General features: G+C 43.6%; 1 protein-coding gene across 4 annotated transcripts in view; it reads right to left on the reverse strand.

Moving 5' to 3' along the window:
* Not1 (CCR4-NOT transcription complex subunit 1) overlaps positions 1 to 27,813 on the reverse strand; it is a 122,591-nt gene that overhangs the window by 34,107 nt on the left and 60,671 nt on the right. For 3 of the 4 annotated variants that reach the window (XM_055061772.2, XM_055061771.2, XM_050191829.3), the window contains exons 17-29: positions 23,341 to 23,513; positions 23,137 to 23,261; positions 22,949 to 23,059; positions 12,175 to 12,253; positions 11,881 to 12,096; positions 10,043 to 10,147; positions 9,775 to 9,918; positions 9,531 to 9,710; positions 9,317 to 9,433; positions 9,125 to 9,235; positions 8,637 to 8,987; positions 5,233 to 5,388; positions 4,174 to 4,314 (exon numbers count right to left, since the gene is read on the reverse strand). In XM_055061772.2, the coding sequence (XP_054917747.1) occupies positions 4,174 to 4,314; positions 5,233 to 5,388; positions 8,637 to 8,987; positions 9,125 to 9,235; positions 9,317 to 9,433; positions 9,531 to 9,710; positions 9,775 to 9,918; positions 10,043 to 10,147; positions 11,881 to 12,096; positions 12,175 to 12,253; positions 22,949 to 23,059; positions 23,137 to 23,261; positions 23,341 to 23,513 (2,009 nt within the window). The remainder of the gene's footprint in view (positions 1 to 4,173; positions 4,315 to 5,232; positions 5,389 to 8,636; positions 8,988 to 9,124; positions 9,236 to 9,316; positions 9,434 to 9,530; positions 9,711 to 9,774; positions 9,919 to 10,042; positions 10,148 to 11,880; positions 12,097 to 12,174; positions 12,254 to 22,948; positions 23,060 to 23,136; positions 23,262 to 23,340; positions 23,514 to 27,813) is intronic. The other variant, XM_055061773.2, reaches the window with a different exon arrangement.

Consider the following 27,813-nt stretch of genomic DNA (forward strand, 5'->3'; position numbering starts at 1 on the left):
GCGTTGCCTTCGAAACTTGCAGAGAGCTGCCAATACCAAGCCCATGTGACAACACGCTGATAGTTATTGGGGTTGCTTTTTGCCGGTTTTGGGGAGGGGCTTAGTTTTTGCTGTTCTGTGCCGCCATCTGTCGTGTAATGTTGAAACACAGCAATGCAAGACACAGCCGCCTGCATCGGCACGCACACTGATCCAGGCGGCCGTGCGCAAGAAGCCAGAGATCGTGCCGACGCCGATGTACCGTATTTACTCGCATAATGATCGCACTTTCTTGTCCGAAAAAATTGACGCAAATTCAGGGGTGCGATCATTACGCGGGTTAAATTTCCCGCGAAAAAAAAAAATTTTTTTTCGTCCCCAGTTTGCTGCGGGATGCGGGTGCGGGACACCAAAACAAAAATGGCGGCCGGCTGAGCAAGCCGAAAGCGCCGAACGCAATATTTTTTTTCTTCTCGTGAGTACATTACATGCATTGAAACAGTTTTTTCCGTATCAGTAATGAATAATATCGTTAATATCGGCAAGTTTGCGGCAATAATGTAGCCATGTCCACTTTGAGGGGGCAGAAACAGATGGGCGCGCTTAGCTGCCAGTGACATAGAAACACATGGCGGGCATGCTGCGGAAACTGCGGCATCTGTCTTCACTACTATCCTAATACCGCACGTTTGCGCTAAGGGTGGGTGAATATTTTAGCTGCGTTACAAGCGTTGGCGTATGAATAAAGTACACTTTTAACGTATCAGTGTAAACGTGGCTACTATCGTTGCCGCTTGCGATTTGTTGCTTGCCCACGAGTGCAGATGAGAAGAATCGAAAGGCGCCTTTTTTGTTATTGACCACAACCATTATAAAGCCTACACATAATAAAGGCAAGTTTGGTTGTACCTCTTTTAGTCATGGAAGTGCGGAAAGTGATGAAAGTAATGAAATGAGGCATCTACTTAAGAGTGTTTGGTGCGTGCAGACCGCCTGGTTCGTCTTGAATAGTCGTTCGCGCAGCATTAAACAGATGGTAAGCGCAATCATTATTAGCTAGAATTGGCACACGACATATCGCTGCGGCAAGTTCGGGGTGCGATCATTACGCGGGAAATAAATAAAATCGAATTTTGACGACAAAATTCAGGGGTGCGATCATTACGCGAGTGCGATCATTATGCGAGTAAATACGGTACTACTTCAGGACTCTGATGGCTCTGGCTCAACGACAGAGTGAGCAAATGTGCTTGGCAGCCTTGGCTACGCGCTTTTTCTTGCAAAAAGAGGGGGTGATTAAAGCATGAACTTTCTCCCAAATTTCTTTTTGCGAAAATAGCAGGAAGTGTGTAGAATCACGAAAATACGGTAGTTTCATAACATTTATAATGACACAAGGCTGTGTGGAAGTGAGCAAGTGGCACAATGCTTACGTACACAGTGGCCTCTCTTTAAACGGAACCTCAAGGGACCAGGGAAATTGGTTCCGTTTATCAGGAGTTCCATTTACTGAGAGACAAAGCTGAATACAATTTCATGAATACAAAACCAACCGACCATGAGGATGGTGTTCCGTTTAAGCAATTTCCGTTTATTGAGATTCCCCTTACAGAAATTTCAGAAGAAATTCTGCGTGAAATTTTCTGCCCTTTTGAGATCGCAGACATTGCATATTTTTCATTCATTTAACTCAAAATCGGCAATGGTGTACTACCGAGAATGTTCTTATCACAAAACCGGTCAATAGTGTTGGTCCGCTAAATGCTTTCAGTGACATTAGGGATGCGAGAACAAGCGACTGTTCACTTCTTTTGACATGATGTAAATTCCCTACTGCATGCAGTGCAATAATATTTGGCTCACATGTTCACTGGAGCTTTGCTAGCAGATCAGCAATGCTTTATTTTACTATGTTGAAGTGTTTCACGGTCCAAATTGGTATAAAAGTGACTAAACCAAATACATGTGCAATTATAGCACATCACTGGCAGTAACCAAGGAAGGTGTGCACAAAATAAACCTTCAGCTTCTGAAGTAATAAAATTGGCTTACTGAAAAGCAAGGTGCCCGGAAGTGCAAAGTGAAAGCTTGGTATTTCAAACCTCTTTATTTAAAATTTTCAGATATGCGGACAAACCACCACAGTTTCACTAAGCCATGCTGACACAAGGCTATTAGCATGCATTCCTGTGGGTGGCATAAGCAATTTATTTCCCACGTGAGCGTTAAGCAGGCTTGCATCAGTGCATGTAGTAGTCGCACTACTGCTTCATCAGGTCTACTATGTACAGATGGATTCACTTAACTTCTGCCAGGTTCATTTCACAGATATGCTGACAACAATAGCTTTCAAAGGGTTGATGCGCTTCTTTATAAACTACTGCTATTCTGATGCCAAAAAGCTGCCTTGTTTTTTCTTTCTCAAAACTACTAGTGAGAATTCCCACAAAATACCTGAATATTGTCATTGATTGATTTTTGAGGCACTGAAAAATAGGATGTAGTTTTTCAGACATATTGACAGCATCCCAGCTGACCCAATATATTATAAAACGCAAGAGAGAATTCAGATAAAACTATGACAGCGTATAAAAACTTGGCCACTATGAAAAGGTGAAAGAGCAATGTTATTATTTCAATACTGCCAGCATCCCTTTGAAACTGAAACAGGTGAAAGGATGCTATAGTACTGGTCTTAATCCAGTACCTGTCCCTCGTGTCCAAACCATGGAACAAACACAATCGCAAAGCTGGCCAGTCTGCAGTTATGTATGCTGTGCACATCTGTGCATCCAGCAACATCGTCTCATGCAATTTTACTCTATGCTCTGAACAAATTTTGGCTGCTCAGAATTATCAGGCAGATTACAATGTGACCAATTCCATCCTTGCTCTCTGTGCGAACGAAGCACATCATGAGGGAAGCACAGACAGTTCAGTCAACCTAAGTTTGAAGTGTGCAAACAATGCAGACTTTGTGTAAAAACTAATCATGCTTTGGCCTGTCTATAGCAATGGCATAAGAATGAAATACAAAATGACCAAGCCACGTGATGCAAACCTGTGGGTGTACAGAATTGCGATGACAAGCTTTCTTAGTTTTTTCTAGAATAAAAATCCTTTCTAGTGAACAAGTATTTAAACTCTTAGTCAGTTACCACCAAGTTCGAATAATCTGCCAGAGGCTAATGAACTGAGTATCAAATTTACTCGCAGAATTGCATGCACTTTTATGCAATGATTGGGGGTGGGGGGTGCATTCATTACACAAGTGCCCAGACCCAGTCAAGCATCTTCAGGCTTTTTGTACGTGCTCCAAACATCTGACTGAATCTGAATAACCCAGAATTTTGAGCAATCTTTTTCTGCAGCTACCACTATGCCTAATCTATAGTACACAAAGATTGTGGCTAAAAACAAGCTACCAATTATTAAAACATGGATCTAAGTTACGGGAACCAGCGGCGGCGTTTATTTTCTCACCTTGGAAATATTTAGAATTAGAATCTGAACAAGGAATCTGCAAATTTTTTTTTTTTAGCTCACACTTCCAGCTGCCTTTCCGGCTGCTTCAATTTGAGTCGCACTGTAACAGGTGATCCAGTGGCATAAAGAGTTTGCGATGACAGTGTCCCCAGAAATCATTGGGATTCATGCGCAGAACTATTTCACTGGTGGTCTCTTGCAATCTTTCCTCCTGGTGTCACAAGATGATCACTCTTAGCCATCCAGCCTGCACACAGCCTCTGAACGTTGTCCTTCAATGGTTTATTTCAGGAAACATACAGAGGCTGTAGCATTGAGGCAACACCACCTGGAAGACCACCCACCACCTTTCGAAGAGGCAATGAACTAGACTAACCAGAACTGCCCCTTCAAGCCTCAACAGCAGATTACTGCATTTTATGCCAGTTGTCAAAGATCGCTTAGAAACAGTGAAACAAAACTCAGAAACAGAAATTGCCTTGCTAGTAAAAGTGAGAGTATAGGCAACAACCTGACTAACTTTTAAAGACTGGCATGTGTGCAATAATGTGTCCATGAATCCTGCACAAAAAATAGAGCAGGGAATCATACAGGGTCTGATTAGGAAGTGCATATATGGCTAACTAAACATGGCACAATACCTATAAGAGAAAAACCACAGAAGCACAGTTCTTAGGCTAGATTGCACAAGACAGGAAAGGAACATACCTTTCGAACAATCTGATCACATGTTGTAAGTGCAATTTTGAGAGAGCGTTCCACCACTGGCATTATCCATTCCTGGATCGCACGATCTATGGCTGTGCGCACATACTGTTTTAAATGAGGATGTGCCTGAAAGAGTGGAAGCTGAAAGAAAAACAACTTCTCTTAAATGCATCTTCCAAGCATTTTTTGGCAGAGTCCAGAAAACATGTGGTAATGCAACAAACACTCTCAATAGACAAATTGTGAGGATAGCTACTTGGTCAAGCTGTATGCCAACACGACAGCAGGAAGCAAAAGCAAACTTGCAGATTTATATACGATGTACGTGTTGGAAGATTTCAATGTGGTTGGTTAACTTAAATTCATACCTTTACCTGAAATCTGCTAACAAATTAGTAATTATAGTAACTAGCTTGCCCCAGAAGTTGCTTATAAATGGAAATAGAACTTTTGCAGGTGTTTCACATTCTCCCTTAGCCATGTACATCATAAACAGCTTGTACAGACCTCCAGCGTATTTTTAGCGGTGCAGTACTTTGTTAATCATTCCTTCCACATGCCGATGCAACCCAAAACATTCATTTTTACTTAACTCTCATTCTCCAATTGGAAGATAAATTCTACTCCTAACACTTTTCACATCTGGTGCTTTTTACAATGTGCCCTGTATGCAGTAAATACCTTCCAAGCTCATATACTCCAAATACATTTTCAAGCTACTGTAAACAATGCGGTTTTTTTTAGCCTGCAAGAGCATGCAAATGCTTTGGCAGGTCAGAAATAGGATTTAGTAATACTCGAAGGTTCAATGCAGACACAAACAAAAACTGCAGTTCAAACCCGACAGGTTCTGCAAAAAATAAATGAAAGTGCCAAATAATTGTTAGAGACATGACACCAATGCTTAAATAAACCACAGCATTAAAAAGTTATGTGGCATATCTCAGCGTAGATAGGTGTACCCAGAGGGGCAAAGAAAACAAACACATGAAACAAACAGCGAAGTGCATGGATAATTTAGAAGTGCCAATTTTGGATTGCCAAAGCAAGAATACTCACCTGGCTGTTTATCTGGATGTGCTGGGATAAGTTGGTCATAGAAAGCACATTGATATCATGGTATGAAAACTGTGGTTGAGGGAATGCGGACATTGATGCCCCAGATACACCCAACGTTGCTGGCGCCTCCTCAGGCTGTGGTGGCGGCAACCCCACCTGCAGGAATAATGAATTTGATTACTCTGTGATCAGATTATTGAAGTGCAAATGGCCTTGAGACCAACCACGAAGGATGGTGCAACTGAATTTTTGTTAAACTATGGCATTAAAAATTTAGGAACTGTGTGCAACATATCCCATGCAAAGCTCAATGCATCATTTTTACTATGCAGAGTTTCACAACTCAAAATTCTGATTTATGCGCGGGGAAACCTAATGCAAAGCCCATATTGGGGGTTTTGATACACTGGAGCGAATTCAACTGTAGGTTCAACTGAAGAAACATTTTCTATTCGCCATTGCAAGAAATGGCAGTGAATGGATTTTCCTCAATGTACTCCACTTTTTCTCATGCATCGCGATATAATTAAAAAAAAAAGTTGTGCAAGTGTTTACCAAGCAGTCACAAGTCATGGTCTGGGATAATTAAACTATTCCAACCTGCTTTTCTTGCAAATCCCCCATTAGCCCTTTGTCATAGGTCAAAATGGCTCAGGCCGCACCCATAAGGAAGCGGCACTTGCCTGTATAGGCTCAACCCGAGCTTTTTTGACCTATCATGGAGGACTAAGGGCAGATTTGGAACTAGGGGTGTGCAAATATCAAAATTTTCGAATACGAATCGAATAATGATATGTACATGCATTTATTAGCAAGTTGGGTTAATTTATGTTGGAACATTAGAGAAGTTCGAATATTATATTTTTAATATATGTATTCGATTCGAAAAATAGATATCCGGAAATGTTTGAATATTCGGTTGGATACAAATATTCGAATCAAACCGAATATATTGCTGGCTGTGCGAAGCAAACTGTTCTTGGCATTTGTTTATTTATTTGTTTATCTGTCTGTCTATCTATCTATCTATTCTATCTATAGCAATTTTGTGGTGCATTTGTGCTGCTAGCAAAATTTTGCCTGTAAAGCAACGTTAGCCACTAAACGTTTGAACTTTGCAGGAAAGCCAGCCTTTTGGATTTGAGGACAACGAGGGTGGACATATTTTTCTTTTTTTGCAACATTACCCCCAATTCTGAGCTTATTGCTTGACAGAAAGTGTTATGAGTGATGACTGGCACAAGGTCAAATACTTCCAAGTTTAGGGGCATTTGATGCAGTATAATAAGGGACAGGCTGGCGAGAACAGCTAGTGGGAATGACTGAATTTTCAACATGAGCCAAATACACAATGTTTTAGTATAACGGCTTACTAGTCTAGCATTTTAACACTGACAATGCAATTGCAATGTTCCAACATAACAAATTAACCCAAATTGCTAATCAATGCATGTGCATATTATTATTCGATATTCGAAAATTGATATTTGCAAACTCCTACTATTTTACGAATTGAATGCAAATATTAAAAATATTGTATTAGATATTATTTGCATACTCCTAATAACAGAATGAAAAAGCTTTATGTTGTCCCGGCCTTGGAGGAAACCAGCAAGACAAGTAGGTGGAAAAGATAATCTATCTGTGAGCTGAAGTGCGAGGCATACAATAATGGGCATTGGCCGCTCATAATGGGTTATGGGAACAAAATGCACAGCAAAGTCAGCATAACTCCTCTACTGTGAAGTGCAAGGTCAACACGAAATCAGACAAAGAAGAAGAAACCAATTGGAATGAGTTGTTTATGTTTCCAGATTTGCCAGTATTTACGACAATGGCTTGATTCAAGCTCCAAAAGCGATGTAAGACACCATTTTTAGAGACTAGCTGAGCAGCAATTACACATCCCACTTTTTGCAAGCATTTTAGATTAAAAAGCAAATGGGTTCCTTTGGAGAGTGTGCAAATTTTCCAAATCGGAAAGAAATGGGGATTACCCTTGCACCTCTGCGAGTGTAATGTGTGGAACAGACATTGGATTTTCTTTCTGCACAGTATGCTCTCTCTGATTGGTGCACGCACGAGGTCATGTTAATAATGAGTGAGAGGGAACACTTGTAAGACTTTCTGCATCCAGTGTGCAGCACTCTGCACAACGTAGAATTGGCATGCTTGAAGGTACAACACTTTGGTGGAATTTTCAAGAATATCATTTACTACAGCAGACACGAACGCAACACTCCTTCCTTAATACCAATTCTGCAGACTACACGAGTTAAGCACATGGGAACAATTGCGACTTTTCGATCCACTGTGTAGCATTAGCAATCTTCACTTCGTACCAGGGAAGAGTTTCGTTCGTGACCACTGTGTAAATGAAAGGCTCCTGAAAATGCCACCAAAATGTGTTCTCACCTAAGAAGAATTGAAATAATGCTGTCATTCATATGCTAAAAAAGCATGGCAACATGGCACAATGCAGAGCGTAGAAGAGAAACACAGCAAATGAGTGTGGTGAAAGAGCATTGACGGCAGGCCCCACTATTCACTTACTTAGATGATCTTTGATGGTTCCTGCATGAACTTTTAATATATGCTGCCATTTGAATTTGTGCTGATGGTATATTAATGAGCTGTCATGCGATGTACCAGAAGTTTTAATGTTGATGGTTTCCCACAAAGTGTCTGCTTTTCACTTATTGCACAACTTCCAATACATATTTTAAAAGGTATTTTGAAGTTCAAAGGAAAAGGTTGTGCTTGCTTCCACCAATTCAAGAGGTGATCCTTTTATCTTCACAATAATTGGAATGTGCATTATAAGCAAGTGCGAGTCCCTTCAAAATTATTTAGGCCCCCACTGACATTGCACAAACAAGATGTAAGGAAGTGAAATCACTGCTTGAGCAGGGAATATTTTTCACGACCGCGCTTCATACAGAAGAACATCTGCTAGCTTCCTTTATTTGATTAAAAAGTTGCGCCACGGTTTAGGAGTAAAGGGCCCAATATTGCAGCTGGTCTGCAGTGATTAACATCAGTTAGGCAGAACACAATTGCTCCTGCATTTCATGAAAAGTTGTATGTTTCTGGTGTGGAGTCCGTGGTGCCTCATGTGCGCATGCACCACACTTGCAAACCCACTGTATGCTTGCAGATGCCATTGTCACTTGCCGGCTTCTTTTTTTACCCCTACAGTACAAATCTTAAAATTTTCCAAATATTTCTCACCACATCAGGAAATTTATGTAGGTAGGCTCCACTCTAATTGGTCAAATTAAAAACCAAAATGCCATCATGCCTTATATTTAGCAGTCAGTGCTACAAAATCTATCAAGAAAGCCTCAAAAGTGCTAAGACAGTACTGCAAAAGAGCAATGCACTGATGAGAGAAAAGGGCTTACCTGTGCTACAGGCCCTCCAGGTCCTGCTGCTGCCGTTACAACCCCCGAAGGTCCCTGGGGCGCCAGGGTTGGAGGGGCAGCAGAAGGTGGGGCTGCCGTGGGAGCCACCACAGAGGGGGGCAATGGGGGGCTATCCACCTTATGCCGAGGCGAGAGCTGCGGGTCTAGTCGCTTGCGACGCTCTTGGTCCTTCAGAATCATACCTGGCTTTAGGTCATTGATGTCCAGGTTTAGGGTCTTGCACAAAACCTCAATCTCAAACTTCAGGTTCAACTTCAACTCTGGCTCCCGGTGCAACTCCGACAGCACATCCAATATTCCCATGGTCCAAGGATTGGGAGGCTTGAAAACCTGGCAGAAATTAGATATAAAGATTTACCTCCACTTTAACACACACACACACACACACACACACACACACACACACACACACACACACACACACACACACACACACACACACACACAAAGAAACAGCATTAGCATACCCTGCTTTTTGCACAGGATTCCAGGACTTTGGCAATAAATGGCACCACGTAAAGCAGTTCCTGTTGCCCTTTATGGTATGCCTCAACCAGTAAGGACTTTACATCCATGTCCTAAATGGTAAACGGTTAACAGCATGTAAAATATTTAGCTGCTTTTTGCACAAAGAACACAAGAAATAATGCAATGCTTACAACTTGCAGAACAGGTCTATTTTTTGCCATGGTTAGCATTCCCAGCCAGTGGCCTAGGCTTTTCAACAGAGATCGGTCAGAAAAATTGGCTAGCGCCTTATCACTGGTCAATAAAACCTGTAAAAAGAAAACCACATAAACATACCACAAAAAGTAGGCTGCTTCCATACAGCTCTCCCAGCTTCAAATAAGTAAATGGATGACGAACATTTACCTTTATGTTACGAAATGTTTCTCGCAGTACAAGCTTTGAAAGCTCCCCTATCTTGACAGTGTCCAGGAAATTAGCATATAGCGTGTGGAAATTGGGTTCAATAGATGCTCGCTTCATCACCATGTACTGGGCAAACCAAGGCCAATATTCTTCTTTCACCACCTCCTTGAACTCCTCAGTCTGTAATTAAAGGAACATAAAGACGTTGCAGCATCAAGACAGTAAATGCGAGATTTCCACATACCTTTTGGGGAAGGTTCACCTGGGAAAGGTTGTTGATGATAAAGGCCACTTTGTCTTGAACAGCTTCTGGTGGTATTACCAGCTTATCATCCTTCTCAGTGGCACCCAGCAAAGTATCTATGTTCGTAGGGTTGGCAATGGATGGCTGTTCATATGGAGATTGAGAAAATTGTATCAGGACACAAGAGAGACCAGAAAAAAGCTTTGCGTCACGCTAATGCTGTTTCACACTCAGTAATAACAAAGCATGCCCTTCGCAAGCCACTAACCGTATCCCGCTTCTCATTCGGATCGAGCTGTCTCAAGCAGTACTTGTGATCGATGCCATGAATGCCAGCGAATGACGGACAGGGCGGAGTGCTGGGACATGCATCCTGCAGGCATCCAGCAGTTCCACTTATGTGACTGTGCTGGATAATGCTGTGCGGTACAGTGAAGCGTGTTAATGCATCAGCAACCATCACCCTCTGGGCAGGACACCATGCTTTGTCCACACATGCAAGGAGGAGTTCACCTTCCTTTGGAGGCAGCTGTTAACACCAAGGCAAAGCAGCACAAAAGGCGAGATGCACATGGAAGGTTTCACTGGTACTACTGGAAGACCTAAAGGTGTTCAGGAGGGAACTCATGCCCGGAAACCTTACGTACAACAGGAAGCTACAGAGAAAGAACAAAATATCAAGCAACAGAGGAAAAATTGCAAGTATGGCAGCCTGATAACTTCATGCTATAAGTGTGAAACAGATGAGCAATATGGACGAGCAGTATGATGTACACAGTAACAAAGATTTGACATTAATTTACATGTAAGGCTGAACAGGCTATGAACATTACTCTTCTTAAGGTAGTCTGTATGAAAATTGCGTAAGCATATTAGACAACCTTTAGTGTGCTGAGCAGAGACGGATAGGGTTTGTCTAGCTTAGACCCAACATTATATCCTTTGGCCTTCCAACACTCCTATGATGTGAACTGAATAAGTACAGCTTACCACAGTTGCAAGTGCACCATTTAGTTTATGTATGCCTAATCTTGGTAAAAAAAATCTATACAAAGGGCATGGCGAGGGGGGTGGATGTAGATAAGTAGTCGCCTTTCAAAGTTTTCTCTCACGTGTTCATCTGTTTCACACCATATTTTTTAAGAGGCAACACACACCAAAATTAGGCAGAGGGATAGAATGTCCATAAATACAAAGAACCATGCACTAAATTCATGCACTTTATCCCAATGAAGGGTGGGAACAGCGCAGAATACAGACAGCTGCACTTAATTTCTAGCATCATTGCAGGACAATGCAATATGTTGCAACTATAAAAACCAAGCAATTGTAGCTCCCAGCAGTGTGCATGAGTTCATGTAGGACAAGTGCAACACTGCAACAGCCCTCGGTTTCAAACTACATGTTTTACCAACTGAAATGCACAAAAGCTGTGCATTCATTTTATTGCTCTGTAGTTGCATGGCACACTAAGCATTTTAAAATTAGTCAGACGAATCTTTCTGAATAATGACGGTGCACTATGAGATATGCTTTCACACTTTTTGTTACTGTTTCAGTGCATAATTTAGAACTCAATGCATGCCACAATACAACTTTTTTTTTTTTCAAAGTTGAAAAAGTGTTTTCAGGCCAAATAAATATTTATAAGTGTAAGATACAGTTCCATTAAGAATAACATTACAATCTATTAGGAAAAAAACCTTCTTTTCTAAATTCAAATTTCCGATTCATATCCATGGTAAAAAAACAAAAAGCTAAATGTTTTTTTCTGCTATGTATCTAAACTGTCTTTTTACAAGCAGAAAAAATGTTTTAAATTGGCAAACCTGCAAAATGTTCTAAAAGTCCTAGCCTTATCCACCCCGACCGCTTACCCGATTTTTTTGCAGGATACATTTATCACAATTAGTGAACGCTAAGTACCTGTGGTCCATTTTTGAAGAATTTCGCACAGCTAATAAAGTGGCTGAATTTCGCATGGGTGATGACATACTAGAGCTTGGAAACAATTGTCTGCACAAATGCACACCACTGAGTGCGATGTCAGCTTGACCATGCTGAATCAATGCTGTATGTGCCCACTCGTTCGAAGAAGTCACTTACCTTTCCCCCAACAGTGGTGGGCTTGGCAACTACTCCTGAGGTAGCTGCTACACCTGCACTAGATGTAGGCACTGCTGCAGGTGCCGCACGTACAGCTGGACCTTGAGGTGTTGTTGCTGGGTTCAGTCCCTGAGCCAACATGGCCAGATTGTGGGGCAAAGTCTGGCCCTGGGGTCGATTCAGGGGCTCCTGAGACCGCGCACCACAGTCAACATACTGCAAGAGAACACCATCAGCACAGGAAGCACAGCATGTGCAGCTCATTGACACTAAGACAACAGACTGATCGATTACCTCTTTCAAGTGTTCAGGAAAGTCCTTGAAATGTGGAATGGACGCCAGGTGCTGGCAATACTGCGGGTAGTCTTTCAATCTGGGCCAAAGAGAATGGTGATGCTACTTGTAAATTGTGGTTGGGAAAAAAATTTCAAGCAGAAATTTCATGTTTCCAAGCACTTTAAAGGACCCTAAAATAAATTCTGGAGCACTTTGTACTAAATAAATTTTACTTTTGGGCACACCACCGGAGTCAGTTATCAGTCAATGGATACAATGAACAGAAATCTGCCTTTTTTTTTTGTCTAAATACTAGATGTCATATCCCACCTGAACATTCAGTTTAATGTCTGAAAGCTACACCCAGTACTTCCAAGTCATGAACGGCATGTGCATTATCAGTGCGACATAGCATTCTCGAAAGGAAAGCAACGAGCGCAGAATTTTCCAAGAAAGGAAACGGAAGCAAAGAAAATGATTATTGTTGTCGGACAAGATAAGCCCCAAAGGGTGTAAACGTTAAGAGTGTGGGAACACTTTCTAAAACTCCCTAATGTGTGCATACGCACTCATATGCAGCACAGCTGTCCCGAAAACCTATAAAAGACAGAAGTCTCAACTTGCATTCAAAACATTGCATGGTTTATACTTCAACATTTACAACCATAAAATTTCTTCTGTCTTCTTTTCTGAGTGCCAATATATCACAAGTCCCGCTGGTGTTGCTCAATTTGAACCACCTGTACCAAAACGGACAAGTTGACACTGGCCGCTGGATCAACCCCTCCTCGGTAGTACGCCATGGGGTTACACACAAAAACCGGCAGCCCAAAAATTTCAATGCGGGACGCCGCATCGGGTCAGCTATGGAAGGCTTTAGGCCTAGTTAAATACGCTCATTCAGACCGACTCCGCACGAGATGGTGGTGATCGAACACGCTAAGCCTAAACGGCCATTGCCCGGCCGTAGAGCAGCGCGTACCTCGACGTAACGATCGGTCGGCGGCAGTACGCACGAGCTTCGCATACTATATGCATGAAGAAATGCGTCTCGTGTCGCCTCTAGCACGCCGCGATTACGCGCTCACCGCCGTCCGTCTCGTACTAAAGTACATGAGAGACCATTAAATTCGGCTGCCGCCGTGACAGGGTTTCCAACAAAAAGAGAAAAAAAAAAAAAATAAACTCAGTAAAGCCGTCACCGCCAACTTAGTTCTCAAGCTTCTGAGGCTGGCATGGATGGAGCTAAGTCGCTACGCACATTTGCCAACACGAATCCATCAGCAACAAAGAGGGTTACTGATGACAAGAGACGCACGCTTACACGATTGGAACAAGGGCTGCCCGTCCACAATGGACAGTTTCCGCCACTGACTTACCACCTCGTGTCACGCCGTGGAAGAAGGTGCTCACTGGAACCCCCAACCCAATTCCAATAATGAACAATACTGGTCGACACAATCCACAGCGCAAAACGGCCGCTAAGAACGCCAAAACGCCGAAGACCGATACCCCTTTCCGACGAGTGCTCCCTATGCATTGCCATAATAACAGCAAGTCTATTGCGAGCGCGCGCGAGCACCTGCTCGAATCACTAAGACAACGGCAGCACGTGCGTTCTGCGCCCGCGTGCAACACTGCAGAAAGCCAGTTTTCAGACTCCCTGATGGAAACTCACACGGCGTGAAACGTACAGAAAGAGGATGAGGCATTGTTCTCGAGGCAGACGCAGTCTATTAGGGAATAGTGTGGTAGACGGTGAAAGTGGTAAGCATACAACCCGAAAATGGGGAGCTCACACAGTCTTTGGAAACGCTACATCTGTGCCGAGCTATTTAAAATGTAAACAGCACATATCGATGTGTAGGCACAGTGCAAGCATTTTAAACGTGGAAATCTGGCGCGGCCATTTTCGGTGATATTTTCGCGAGACTCGTTTGCTTCGAAGCATATGGCCGATAGCGCTCTTGGCACTGGGAGAAAAGCGGGCATGGCACAGCGCCGGAAACTGTCGGATGTGTCCGCTGCCGAATATCGCGAAAGTAAAACTATCTCCGAAAGTGATCGCCCGAGAATACCGTCTTTTGGCTCCGGACCACCGTGCGAGGCCACTCAGGCGCACGCGGTCGTGATTACGATCTGCTGTTCGCACGACGCCGTTTGCGCCCTGTCTCGACCGATACGCGCCCGGAAGCACGCATGCGGAAATATCACCAGAAAGCAAAAGCACAGCCACTGTCGTAAAACAATCTGAGATTTTAACGTGCTAAAACCACGGTGCGATTACGAGGCACGCCGTAGTGGGGGACTACGAATTAATTTTGACCACCTGGGGTTCCTTTACGTGCACCCTATCGCGCGGTACACGGGCGTTCTTTCACTTCGCCTCCATCGATGCGGCGGCCGCGACCTCGGTCTCAGCAGCGCAACACCATAGCCACGGCGAATATCCACATGCGAGCCGGCATGGGACTGCTTTGGAAAGGATGGCATGGAGTCAGAAAGAAACAAGTGTCATCCAAAAGGGCTCACCCCTAAAAAATGGGACCCCTGTTCCCCTACTTTCACGGAGGAACTATATCTCACAGGTAGTAGGAACATGACTTGTATCTTCATGTTGTTTGGATCTAATCATTCTGTGCAATGATTCATAGGCGGCAAAACTGGAGGGTTGCAGGATGAAAAACTATCCTTGCCTTAGAACTTTGGTGGACTACTCGGAATTACGCAAAGTTTTTTTTTTCCACAACACTGGTCACACGACTGCACAGGGCCTCTGTTTTGCAACAGTCCATTTCATTATTCTCACCCGGTGTACCCAGTGGCCGATCCCGGCGGTGTCCGAGCCACGTTTGAGCCAAGACAGTTTTAGCTTGTCCGTGTAGGTATTGCACTTTACGGAATAATAGGTCACTAGGGGTGCAAATGGCAGTAGCATTATCAGTACAGTTAATTTCCTTCCGCCCTCCATGCCATTAACCTCCCCTCCCGTACCAGCTAAGGCTCCTGAGTGACAAAGGGGAGAAAGAATGGAAAATGAAACGGACCATTTGGAAATACGGCCCTAGCACTGCCAGACACCGTCACTATGCGGAGATAAGCTACTTAATGCCAATTCACGCATTCAGAAAAATTACCAGTTAGCAAAAGCACACACACACAGGCTTTTCCTACACAGCATTCACCATATCACAAAATGAATCTGTGGCTGCTTCACACTGTTGATGACTAATCGCCAGAGTTGTGGTACACACTCTAGTTGTGGGTGGCAGACGCAGGTTGCAGTGCACTGCCTTTCCACCAATCACTGATATCTAATCGAGTGCGGTGCTACACACTTTAAAAAAGTTGGCAGAACGTTTGCAACTGCAAGCAATAAGTAATTGCTGCAGGTGCAACATGTTATGGTGCAGCACTTCATCATATGTTCTTCTCAAAGCAGTGACGATAATGAAGCATCAATGACTGTATAGACCATGGCTAATAACTAAATTCTATTAAAGTGCCATATTTTTGCACTTTATCAGTGGTCCAAGCAGTCATCCGCATTACCACCAGCATCGGCTGGTTGTGAACAGCAGATAACCTTGCATTATATCAGCTTACGTTCAGCACTAAGACAACAGTATTAATAAAAACACGCCTCCCTACCCATTCTCTACGGACATCACAATGCTCCATGAACCAGTCGCATACCATTTACTGCTTGCACAAAGGTTAATACAAATTTCATGCTAGTAGCCATGAGCACAAGAAAGTAAGGCACCAAGTTACTGTTCAGTTTGCAGTGCGGCTATGTATCCTAAACTAAATTTAACTGAATATGCCAAGCCAAGTGACAAGGAATGCTGGGCTGGCAGATGTAATGCACCAAGAGTAGCAAATTTTCTCAGTTATATGGCAAGAGATGGTCTTCAGTCATGCTATAGAAAGTGACAGATCAAGAATAGGGTGGCAAATGTCATTCGAAGGAAACATCCATGGATGGATAAAAAATTTGTGTATTGCTTCACTTTTCCTTCCTGCGCCTTGCCGTCCCCATTCCTACCTTTGCTTTGGTCAGGCATTGCCATGGCACAAAGTTTTGCACCATAGGAAAGGATGGGCTTGCTTGTCCATGGGATGTGAATGATACCGAACTATGTAAAAAGGTTAACTTTGCATTTTTTGGCTAGTCTTGCCAAATGCAGCATCCAGCTCACCCTTCACGTTTTTCATGATACAACTTTTTAGTAAAGAAAGGTTTGCATTATTCGACTAGCCATTTTTCACAGCCGCTCTCCATAGCAAAGCACCTTTTCTTGCTTCAGTGTTGAGCACAAGCTCTGCTAGAAATCCAAGGGCACTTCACATCACTTGTGCATGCCAAGGGGGATCAGTCTGTTCTGGTTCAACACTAACCTATGGCCCACAATGGCCACATTTTGCACATTTTATCTCTAAACCTAGCATGTGAAAGCTACACATGACGCTAAACAGCAACACTGAAGTCACCTTGGTGCTTTGATAATTGTAAGAACAGACAGCTCAGAAATTGGACATTAAATTCTGAAACAGGCTGCACGTGGAAACATCCTCCAAGAACTGGTGCAGAGCAATTTGTTTTCAACTGGCAATTTCAGATTTGGAAACTAAGCTCTCAATACGGGATTTGACCAACTGCTTGAGACTGACGAGCACAATTCAACAAATAATACACTCTCTTTGCTGGCATGGTTTATAAGGAAACTATTTTCTCAGCATGCACATGGTCCAAGAGCAGGCACAGCACAATTTTGTTGTAGAGCCTCTTAAATTCATGACCTGCAACTGAGTGCAGTTGCAGAACTCATATACCTTGTGGGGATGCGCGACTCTCACGCATCCCCTGATATGTTGTTTTCCCGCACGGCTCGCGTGGCCTGGCGCCCGCGGCGGTCGGAGTGGTACAAGCGCGGTGCGAGAGATGGCGCGAGTGTCGCGTCGCTGCGGGGTTACTTGGGTGCGGGCAAGACAAGGCGCTGTCTCTTGGATTCGGGACAGCGAGCAGGACGGACGTGCCGTGCCGCGCCTGCGCCGACCCATGCTTCTGCGAGACCGTCTCTCGTGGCCACCTTGGAATGCGCCACCGTTCGCGTGACAGTACGCGCGAACGACCAGGCGTTGGGATCCAGCATGGGGCGAACATATTCGCTCGCTATCCGGTCGAGTGAGTCGGACTTCTAGATTTGTCGCGCGCCCATAGGCATGTTTTGTGGATAGCAACTCGGCTAGCTGGCATTGATCTATGAAAGGTGCAATAAATGCCTTTGTGATTGTTTGCACTACTGTGTTGTCGTTCCTTGGCCCCAAGAGCACGGGAGGAGAACCCCACAACCTTTAGTTACATGACAAAAGCATGGAGCTGTATAAAGCCGCTTCTACCATATCTATTTTCAACAGATGTCGCGTGGACGGCACGCTTTGAGCAAGGAAAAAAAAAAAAGAAAACAAACAAACTAAGGCGTGCCAACAAGATCACGCTCTAGGACATGCACAATTGAACTATTGTTTTGAAGACCTCCACTGGTTTGTTTACTTCTAATGTGCACAATCTCTCCTTCATAACTATGAAATGGGACATGTCAAAGCTGTTTAAATTAGAGAAAGAATCTGCACTTCTGAACATGCGGCATTGCAAGGAAGTCCTGAATAGTAAGAAAATTATTTTTCACTGGTTGAGTATAAAAGATATTTGTTATGTCAACCACTATGCGAACAATGATCAGACCTAATCCAAGGCTTCCTTTTGATCCATCCTCTCTGGGCAAGCTGAATGCCAGAGGAATACTGAACTGCAGCACAAATAGCAGAAAATACATCACACAGCAGCTGCAATGATATAATGGCTATACATTCCTATGTCCACCAGAGGAAAATGCAACAAAAGCTCAAACACTGAATGAAGGACCTATGACACCTGACATTCATGATCTTGATGATGATGGTGTGAAAAAGTTTTGGTCTGTCTTAATATCAAAGCAGTATCAGCAGAACGAGGCATACATTTTAATGCTTCATAGGCAGTTTCAGAATTTTTTTTTTCCTCTGAAACACACTTTTGAAGAATGATGGCACAAAGCACCGTCCTTTGTGCAATTTGGCAAAATTGGTGCAGTTGCTCTATAAATGCATAATTACAGTTATTAGGTCAATACCTGTAACTTGTTTTACTTTCCTGCACAGTGAAAGGCATTTCTAAAAATCGCTTTTACCTAGTCTCTCAGCACCACAGTTTATAAAGACAAACTACTTCAGCACATCAACAGTTGCTTTGCAAACCCATTCTTACAATACCAAAAGTGCCAAATTTGAATAGGAAGTGAACAGGGTCCTGTTCGATTTCTACGGAAATCTTGCACATAAAAAAGATACTGGCACCAATACAAGTTTCAATGCATTATAAATGCATTATAAACACATGTTGGCATGTCCATTGGCCAGCTACAGATTGCAGTTCATACACCTATGCTTTTTTATACCTATCTCTACAAATTTGTGTAATTAGCGGTAATTTCGTTTATGCAGAGGAAGGCTTGCAGAATGTGCATTGATCCACCTTTTTTAATGAGCAGTGACTTTAGTATTAAGTATTCATAAAGGTGTGCGAATAGTAATTTTTAAGACCAAATCGAATAGTGACAGAACCAAATCAAATTGAATAGTTTTCAAATAAAGGGCAGGTGTTCTCACAATGAATATAAAACGATGTGCACATACTAGTATCAGGGTCCCTACCAAGTTGATATTTTCAAATTCCCCGAGTTTTCCAGGTTTTTCCCGAGTGCCCTTGCAAAATTCCCCAAGTGACTCTGAACCTTGTTTTATGTGAAGACGGGCTGACACCATGTCGCCCAATGCTGTCACTCTTTAGTAAGCATGTTAATAATAAAAAAAGAAAAACAACTTAATCCAGTTTGAATAGTAAGGAGCATTGTTTAATCAAAATAGAAAACTAAAGGTAGGGGTTATTAAAATGCACAGCGAATGAAATATCTTCAAAAAAAAAATGGTAAAACCCATGCAAATCAAGTCCAACATATTCAAATACGAATAAAAAAGATGCATAAAGAAGCAAATATTTTAGAAAATGAGCTATTTCTATCAACTGATAGCAAGCGCATTGGTATTAGACCTGAACTTTGTCCCAAGCGAGATTCTCTTAGCAGCTGGAAAGTCACAATGCCTCAGTGTTGTGTTTCACTGCTTTAAAGAGTGTATTTTGGTTTAGATGAGGGTCACACCTGCATCCCAGCATCAGCCAAAACTTTGCTTCTTGAGCTCAAGCTCCTTCAAAGAAGCAGCAGCACAGTTCCTTTCCTCATTGTTCCTCAACGCTTTCTTAACGTCCTTTCTGTTCTCATCCTCGTTCCACCGCACGTTTGTCCCATGGACCATTGCAGCATCCTCCTGGTCAATGTCCGATTTCTCGGACTCCCTAGGGGGCGCGAAAACGCCCGAAAAAGTTGGTGCCAGTCAGTCAGTCAGTCAGTCAGTGCCATTGCTGACAGCGGCTAATTCTTTCAATGAAAAATATGGCACCAAACGGCAAGAACCTTAATAGTGAACGTCGAACCAGCTAGGCTTCGCGTTGCCGCGGTGGTGGCTATGGCTGCCAGCGGATCTGTATGCGAGAGCCGGTTCGAGGCAGCAAGATAATCGTAACGGTGGTGTTGGGTTTGATCAATGCCGTTTCGGACCAGTGGTGGCGACAAAGGGCTCTTGCGTCAGAAATTTCAGACGTTCGTATAGATCGACTCTATGGGGTACATGGTGCCGCGAAGCCGTCCGCATTATCGGGCATGTCTAAATCCGGCGTCCGGAAAATTGGTCGTCCACTGTACACTGGCAACTTCTCCAGCCGACGTCACGGCGTCAATGACAATTCGTTACGATTCCTCTCTTTTACTCGAGCCAGCATTTGGGTGACTTGTTCCCTTTCAATAAAACGACAGCTAATTTTCCCTGATAGAAGCACAAATTCCCAGAGTTTTTCCAGAGTATTTCCATACTATTCAAAATCTCTGAGGATTCCCGGCTTTCCCTGTTGGTACACACCCTGAGTATTCTTACGGTTTGCACGTTTCTGTCATTACATATGTTATGAAGTGCTGTTATAAAACGCACAAATGAAGCATTTGGAGCAAACAAGTAGTTTCTTTGCATTAACAGGACTCTTCAGAGAGTGTGAATGATCGCTGTAAGGCTGTAAAGGATACCCAAGTGGCATAGCCTGCTCCACTACGCAAGTTCTCATGGATTATGCCTATACTATGTACGCAGGGGTGAAAATTTACGGTACTTTTGTTCCAATTTTATGTTTGATTGGGTGGAGTTGATGTTTTTAAATATTAGAAAAATATTCACACTTACGAATAGTAACTAGTATTGAATTAGAAGACGAAGTCGAATAGAACAATATCCGATTCATTTTTTTGTAAGTTTTGAATATTCACACACTCCTAGTAACTTAAGCAAGATCCTAAACATAAAATGCAACCTGAATAGGAAGTCAAAGTTGCTGTGAAAAGTATTGTTACTAAATGATAATCGTTTAGAAGTATGAAGACAAAGGTTAGAGCTGGGGGCCTATTTTATAATGTTGAATTCCAATGCGAGATCGCGAGTGCTCGACAGAATCACGAACGGAGCACATTGCTCCGACTGAGATCGCTCTCACCAAATTTGCAAATGGAATGTGTGCCTTCCTGTGAGGGCACCTAGTACAGGAAAATCAAGTGAGAGTGCACTACGGTAGAGGTGGAATAGAAAGAGAACAAGGGCCTGGTGGTGCAACCCAAAACCCCGTTTCAAAGGGGACACTCATAGCATTCATCCATCTATCCGGATCATCCCAGCATTCCATGTGTCACTGTTAGCAGAAAGAAATGTTGGATGTCACTATCTAGGAGAAGGAACAAAATCGCAAGGCGCAACACAGCATCCATGTTTTCCATGTCGTCCATAACAGCCTGCAACTGGAGAGGCGACCTTGACAGGAAGCAGAGGCGGGTGAAGGAAATATGTCACGTGGAGTTCTGGTCAAATCTGCAGACTTCCGGTCAAATCTACAGACTTCCGGTCAAATATATTAAGTCCATTCGATTCGCCTGCACCAGTGAGAACCAGTTCACGGTGGTTAATGAGAAGTTCAGAATTGTGCAGTTCAATTTCTGTGATGCACGCACAGCGTGATACTCGAAGCGAATGCCAAGGTGCAGACGTGGTACAGGCATTACGTTATGTCTGGCTAACGTGCACGGAATGCGTACGTTTGAGAGGTCCTGAACTGGAGGTACGATAGGCTACTGGGGCGTAAATACACCCCACACTTGCATAGGAACTTCAGATGTGCAAGCGGGGTTTTAATGGCACTGGTGCCCGTGTGCTGCGTCGTCTGCTACACTGCTGCTTCACACCTGTACGCCTGTGCCAAGTCAGCACCGACAATGGAGTGGGTGCAGCAAAATCAAGAACCAACCGTGCAACTTTCCTGCACATTTTGAAACAAACAGTGTGGTTCAGTGGGTGGCATTGCTGCATCGCTGGAACAAAATGCAGGGTGCAGCACCCTGTGAAATGATCCATGTGGATCAGGCGAATCAAACGTACCAACAATATTTATTGGAACCTAGGCCGATAGCTTTTTTTCAAATAATCATATACCAAACTCTAGGGTCAGCTTAGAGTCGAGGATTTTTAAAAAAGGCGCCAGTTTGTAATTGAATATGATAAATATGCGGCATAGCTACCACCATTTAGAAAAGTCAGTATCACAGCCGCTATAGCCATGCCAGTAGCCAACTGAAGTACGCAAGCGATGTCGCTATTTTGACCTGTGTCATATCGGTGTGCGGCATCTCTATGCGTGCGGCGGGGCCCATAGCGTGGCGGGGCCCATAGCGTGGCGTGGCGTTATCGTAATGGCACTAAGCAGACAATGCCACTATAGTGCCGTTTTCAAATTGTGCTAGCCAAAGAGGCATTGTCAAACATTCAAGCCAGGCAGGAATTGGGCATCGATGAGAAAACGTCCTGTCGTTGGAGAGGGCAACAGGGGACGCCTTTAGAGTGTGCCACAACGAGGAGATGACAGCCATAAGGAAAATAAGCGCGCGATAACCGAGAGGAGCTGTTCACTTGAGATTGCGCCGCATTTCGATGCGTGCGAGCCGTGCCACACTGTGCATACGGACGCGAGCTTGAGCGCGTCCACAAGCACACGTGTGGTCTGGGCTAGCAGCGATGATAACGTAGAGCAAGCTAGCATGTTCATATTAAATAAATGCCATTTTCATTTTGTGAACGTTGTCTTCACTTTTTTTGTTCAGCCTATATTCAAGGTAAGTTTTTTTTAAATTTCTTCTGGCTTTGGACATTTGGGGGTCGGCTTAGAATCGGGCCCGGCCTAGATTCGAGTAAATACGGTATACGGATCGCTCCACAGAGCGATCAGGAATCGGCGGCTGGTCCCAATCTGCAATTGGAACACACAACTCGCGCTCCCATTCTGCCATTGGAACAATATTGCTCCATACAGAGCAGAAAAACTTGGTCTTGTAATTCAACATAGGTGTCCACCTAGTGGACATGTCCATGTCGTCTGCTGCTAAAGTGCTGATTGGCTGGGGTGCTTTGTCCTGATGCGTAACCAAGCCTAGCCAAAGAGAACTCCAGTAGCAGACGAAATGGATATGTCCATTATGTGAAAAATTGCAGAATAGCCCCCTGATATATACATAAAAAGGCAAAAAGTCACAAAATCAAGTCCAACCTTGTTTTGAACCTGTCCAGTGCAGTGATGCCAAAGTAGTACATCTTCGTGCCAAATGGCTTGCGAAGAGCATCCAGCACATAGCGGAGGGCCAGTCCGAGAGCCATGTACCTGAAAGGAATGCCTGTCAGACCCTCCTAATATCTCCATGAAAACTGAAATGGAGAATGTCTTTCTCAGTCCCTTACGTTACAAGACTCTGTTCAATGATGCCTCCAAATAGTTGCGCTGTTATAATGAGTTCTTTTTCAGGATACTGTGGAAAGAACCTGTACTCCTCAAACAGGTTCTTGATCATGCAGTTGAACACATCCTGTAAAAGAGAATGGAATAACATAAACACCTGTACTTACTTCCGGAAAGGAATCTACCAGGCAAGGAACACTGCTCACTCTCTCAGACTTGATGGGAGACTCTTGAAAACGTTTCAGCATGTCCAAAACTTCAGCAATGGACAACGTTGGATGTGGAGGATGGTTGTAAATTCGCTGAAAATATCCATTAGCTTCATCTTCAATTTCTTTTGACACAGGCTGGTTCATTTCAGGCAGGATGCTTGCTACATCTAAAGAGAGAAAAATGCAAATAATTGAACTACCAGTGACAGACAAAAATGAGACAAAATTTACGAATTTCAACAATACCAATATACTGGGAACAGTTACTCAATTGGACAGCTGGATAACAATTCATATGCTTTTGAAATTGAAAGAACTAACCAAATGTTTGGTTCACTTGAGCATTACTACACTCGCTTTATTATGAATTAAAGCACAAAAGTAACTGGAATGTCAATGCATTTCGACGGACACTTAGAAAATTTATACATCGAAACTGGCGTAGTCCTGAGTAATTATGTTACTTATTGAATTAAACATTTTGATTTCTTGTAGTAGTAATGGCCGCCTCATCAAGTAATTTAGATCAAAGGTTAGAACTGCGCTATCTGCCACAGGATATTTTAAAAAATTTGGTGCAGCTAAAACGAACACTAAGAACCATTTTTGTTCCAGCACAACCATACATATATATTCGATTTGCGCTAAATGATTATTATCATCAGCAGCAGCAGCGGCCTCCGCCGCCGCCACCACCGCCTATTTTTATGTCCACTGCAGGACCAAGGCCTTTCCCAGTAATCTCCAATTATCCCTGTCTTGCGCCTGCAAATTTGTGAATTTCATCACCAATTTTCTGCCATCCTCGAATGCACTTTCCTTACCTAGGCAGCCATTCTGTAACTAATTGTCCACCGGTCACCTGCCCTACACATTACATGGCCTAACAAGTGCCATTTTTTTCTGGTATGTCGAATATTCATATCCAACAAAATATTAGAAAATTTTCAAATAACTAGTTTTCAAATCAAATATGAATATTAAAAGTACAATACTTGTTGGCAGTTGAAGTTTTCGAATATTTGCACATCCTTACTTGTATTCCAATTCCATCAACGAAAAGAGGCAGCACACTAAAGGTTAATTTCTTTGGTGCAGCTCCAACAATGGAGTATGAACGCACTGCTGCCTAGAAATGCACGGGAAAGCTATAAAACAAGGCTAGTAATACAGTACTCTCAAGCAATCCCAAGGAATGCAAACTGGATTGAATTGGCTTTGTCTGCGTCTGGAGCTAGTTGTCAGATCACACCAAAATGTTCCATTGCTGAGTACTCAGGTGAAAATATCGCACTTAAACACTTTGTTGGGTGCTGAAAGATTCAGGGAAGTAGAATTTTAACAAAATAGCACAAGTGGCACAGTAGGACCAGCACTGCACCATTCCTCAGTGGTAAACAAGCATTCTGTACTGAAATACAAACCAGGAAGGATAGTAAAAGGCATACGAACAAGGAATGTACACATGTAGCACAAACAACCCCTGCAGTGCCAAAGTGGGGAAAAAAATATGGTCAGACAGGCCTTCAAGATCGCATGTACACAGCAACAGTATGCTCTGTCATGACTGAAAGTTGAGCAAGGTGGCAGGAATTCGTAGCACTAGAAAGCAGGAGTGCAAACACCTGCCTTTCAGTGCAGCATTTAATAACACAAAGATCCTCTAAAACTGCACAAACTTCCAGCAAGCTGCACATCTTAGAAAATAACTTCTGCTTGCATTGCTACCATTTATGCCTAAACTTATTACCAACTTCTCGATTTCTAACAGCCATCACAAAAATCACAGTAATGACAGTGACCTCCAATTTGAGTGCCTTTATGCTTACTGATATCACGTGCATCACAGGTGTACCATATATATGCTGTTTCACAATTTGTTGGCAGTGAAGCCAAGGCTACAAACCACAATATGACACTTAGAACTGCACACTAAAAGATAGTTTTGATTATAATCACCCAATACTGCAAATTTCTTGTTGTACAGCTACTTATGGCCAAGATACAGTAAAACCTCGCTAAACTTTACCCATTTAAACAGCAGTTTCGTTTTAAACGTAGTAAAGACAAGTCCCCAACTCACCGGCCACTGAACATAATGCGTTTTCTATTCGCATAAACTGTACCAGCTTATTGCATACGTATTGGTTAACACAGTGTTTGCACTTTTCATAGCACAATCATGGCGGTAGGTCAGCCAGGCAGAACGAAGCTCAGAAATCAGAACGACCTCCAAGCACACAGAAGGTGCTTGGAAGGGTGAAGCCACACTAACATCAACATCATTTTGGTGCCAAGTCAGACAGCGTTGTAGATGGCTGGTGGTGGCCTGTGTTATGGCGTCATGCAAGCTAGGACTCGCGTCATACCGAAGCTCGGACAAAAACCAGGTGCTCAGCATAAAAGAAAAATTGGAAATTGTGCTATCGAGCGTGGCACGAAGTCGGCGCTGACACGCGAGAGAAATCTACCGCTGACTACGGTGCGGTGCGTGGCATTTGGAATGTGAAGAAGAAGATGCTCGGCAGTGCTGCTGGGATTGCGAAAAGATGTCTTCTATGAGGTTCAACTTTTTGAGGTTCGTCTTTTCGCCATCGTCGCCTCTGTTATCGCCGAAGTGTCGCCTAACGACAGTGATGAGGGCGACAAAGAAAGCGACAGCATGGGTGATTCAGGCTCAACAGTGGCAGAAGCTACGCATTACGTCAGCCTCCTGCGAGTGTTTGCAGAGCTTAAGAGAGTTTGACGCCGCTGTCATCGCTGCTAGGCTGCCGAAGCATCAAACGAAACCAAACTGTTGTCGCGTGAAATGAATTTAAATACTGCATGTTTTTTGCCCTTTTATCGCACTCTCTCTGAGTTCCGTTTTTGACAGGTAAGTGGGCGATCTCATGCTATTTCGGTTAAGGGGGGACGTGGCTTTGAAAATCAACTTCCTTATTTCTTCATGGATTTTGATGAAAATTGGCACAAATGTTTAGAATGTCTCTCTGATGCTTCCCTAAAAGTTTCAGAGTGATATCTTGAGAACATTTTATTCAATTAAATTGAGCAGAATTTTTCTTCCTCTAACTTTGTGAAGAGCCTGGGGAACTTAAAAAAAACATGATAGAAGGCTTGTTAAGTATTGACAGCATAGCCAAATGCGTGCTGAAGGTCATGACATTCTTGCATATTTTTTTTTTTTGCAACACAAATTTTTTGGAGTGCCATATTTTATGTCAACTTCGTATCAAGCGCACTTTCAGGGTAGACGAATAGCCATGTCACAAACTTACAATGGGTCAAGATAAGAAAGCGAGAATGTCACGACCCGCACTGTAGCCCAAGGAACGTGACAAAAAAACGGAGTCAAAATATGTTAAACGGTAACAAAGAAATCAGCTCCGCAAACTGAGCAGAAAGGCAGAAAAACAGTTTTGAGAAAGCTGCTCTCAAAGTTTCACCTTCTCTTCAGTTCTCTAAAAGGCACCAAAGGCACCAAGCCTGTGGGTACTAGCCGTACCCACAGGCTGCCTGATTGATAACAATCTCCAGTACAATCAGTGAGGCATTTTTTTTTTCTTTTGGTAGAATTGACCACGTTACTGAATGAAGGCTCCGAGTGTCAGCAGCCTACCAAGTCACCTTTACTTGACAATGGCTGTAGAACTTAGGATCAGAGAACCAGTGATAGATTTGCAGCTGCTAGATGCTTTCCAGAATTGTACTTTTGTATGGTGCCTCAATCACTTCTGCAGCCAGTGTGCCAGCCCAAGGGGCCTAGTGAACAGAGCTCATGATGAGGTTCTCTTTATGAAAGAGCGGTATGATAGATAATGTTACGAGCTATCGTGACAATATGATAATAGAGTTAAAGCGCAATATGCTTAGTTGCGGGTCCGAGGTGGCGATGTGCAAAATGCCTAGCCGCAGATACAAGGTGCCGACGCGCAAAGTACCTAGCCGCGCATTCCGAGGTGCCGACGTGCGAAATGCCTAGTCGCGGGCTCGGGGAGTCGACACTCCATGCGCTTATTCGCGCAGTCCGAGGTGACGACGCGCGAAATGCCTAGTCGCGGGCTCGGGGAGTCGACACTCCATGCGCTTATTCACGCAGTCCGAGGTGACGACGCGCAATATGCCTAGTCGCGGGCTCGAGGAGTCTGCACTCGATGCGCGTATACTCGCGCAGTCCGAGGTGCCAATGCGCAAAATGCTTAGGTGACGGTCGGAGAAGTCCGCGTGTGATGTGCTTGATCGCCGAGTCGGAGACTCTCTAGGCGCGAAATGTTTAGCCGCGTGACCGAGGATTGCGTGCGCGACGTGCTTCGTCCCGAATTCCGAAACACCGAGTGCTGAAAGGCTTAGCAGCATGTCCGAGGATTCTGTGCGTGAATCTTGGTCGCGAAGTCCGCTTCGCCAATGCTCGGAATGCTTAACCGCGAGTCTGAAACGTCCACAAGTGTAGGAATCTGCCACGCTACT

This window comes from Dermacentor andersoni, chromosome 1, assembly GCF_023375885.2.
Source record: "Dermacentor andersoni chromosome 1, qqDerAnde1_hic_scaffold, whole genome shotgun sequence".
NCBI lineage: Eukaryota > Metazoa > Arthropoda > Arachnida > Ixodida > Ixodidae > Dermacentor > Dermacentor andersoni.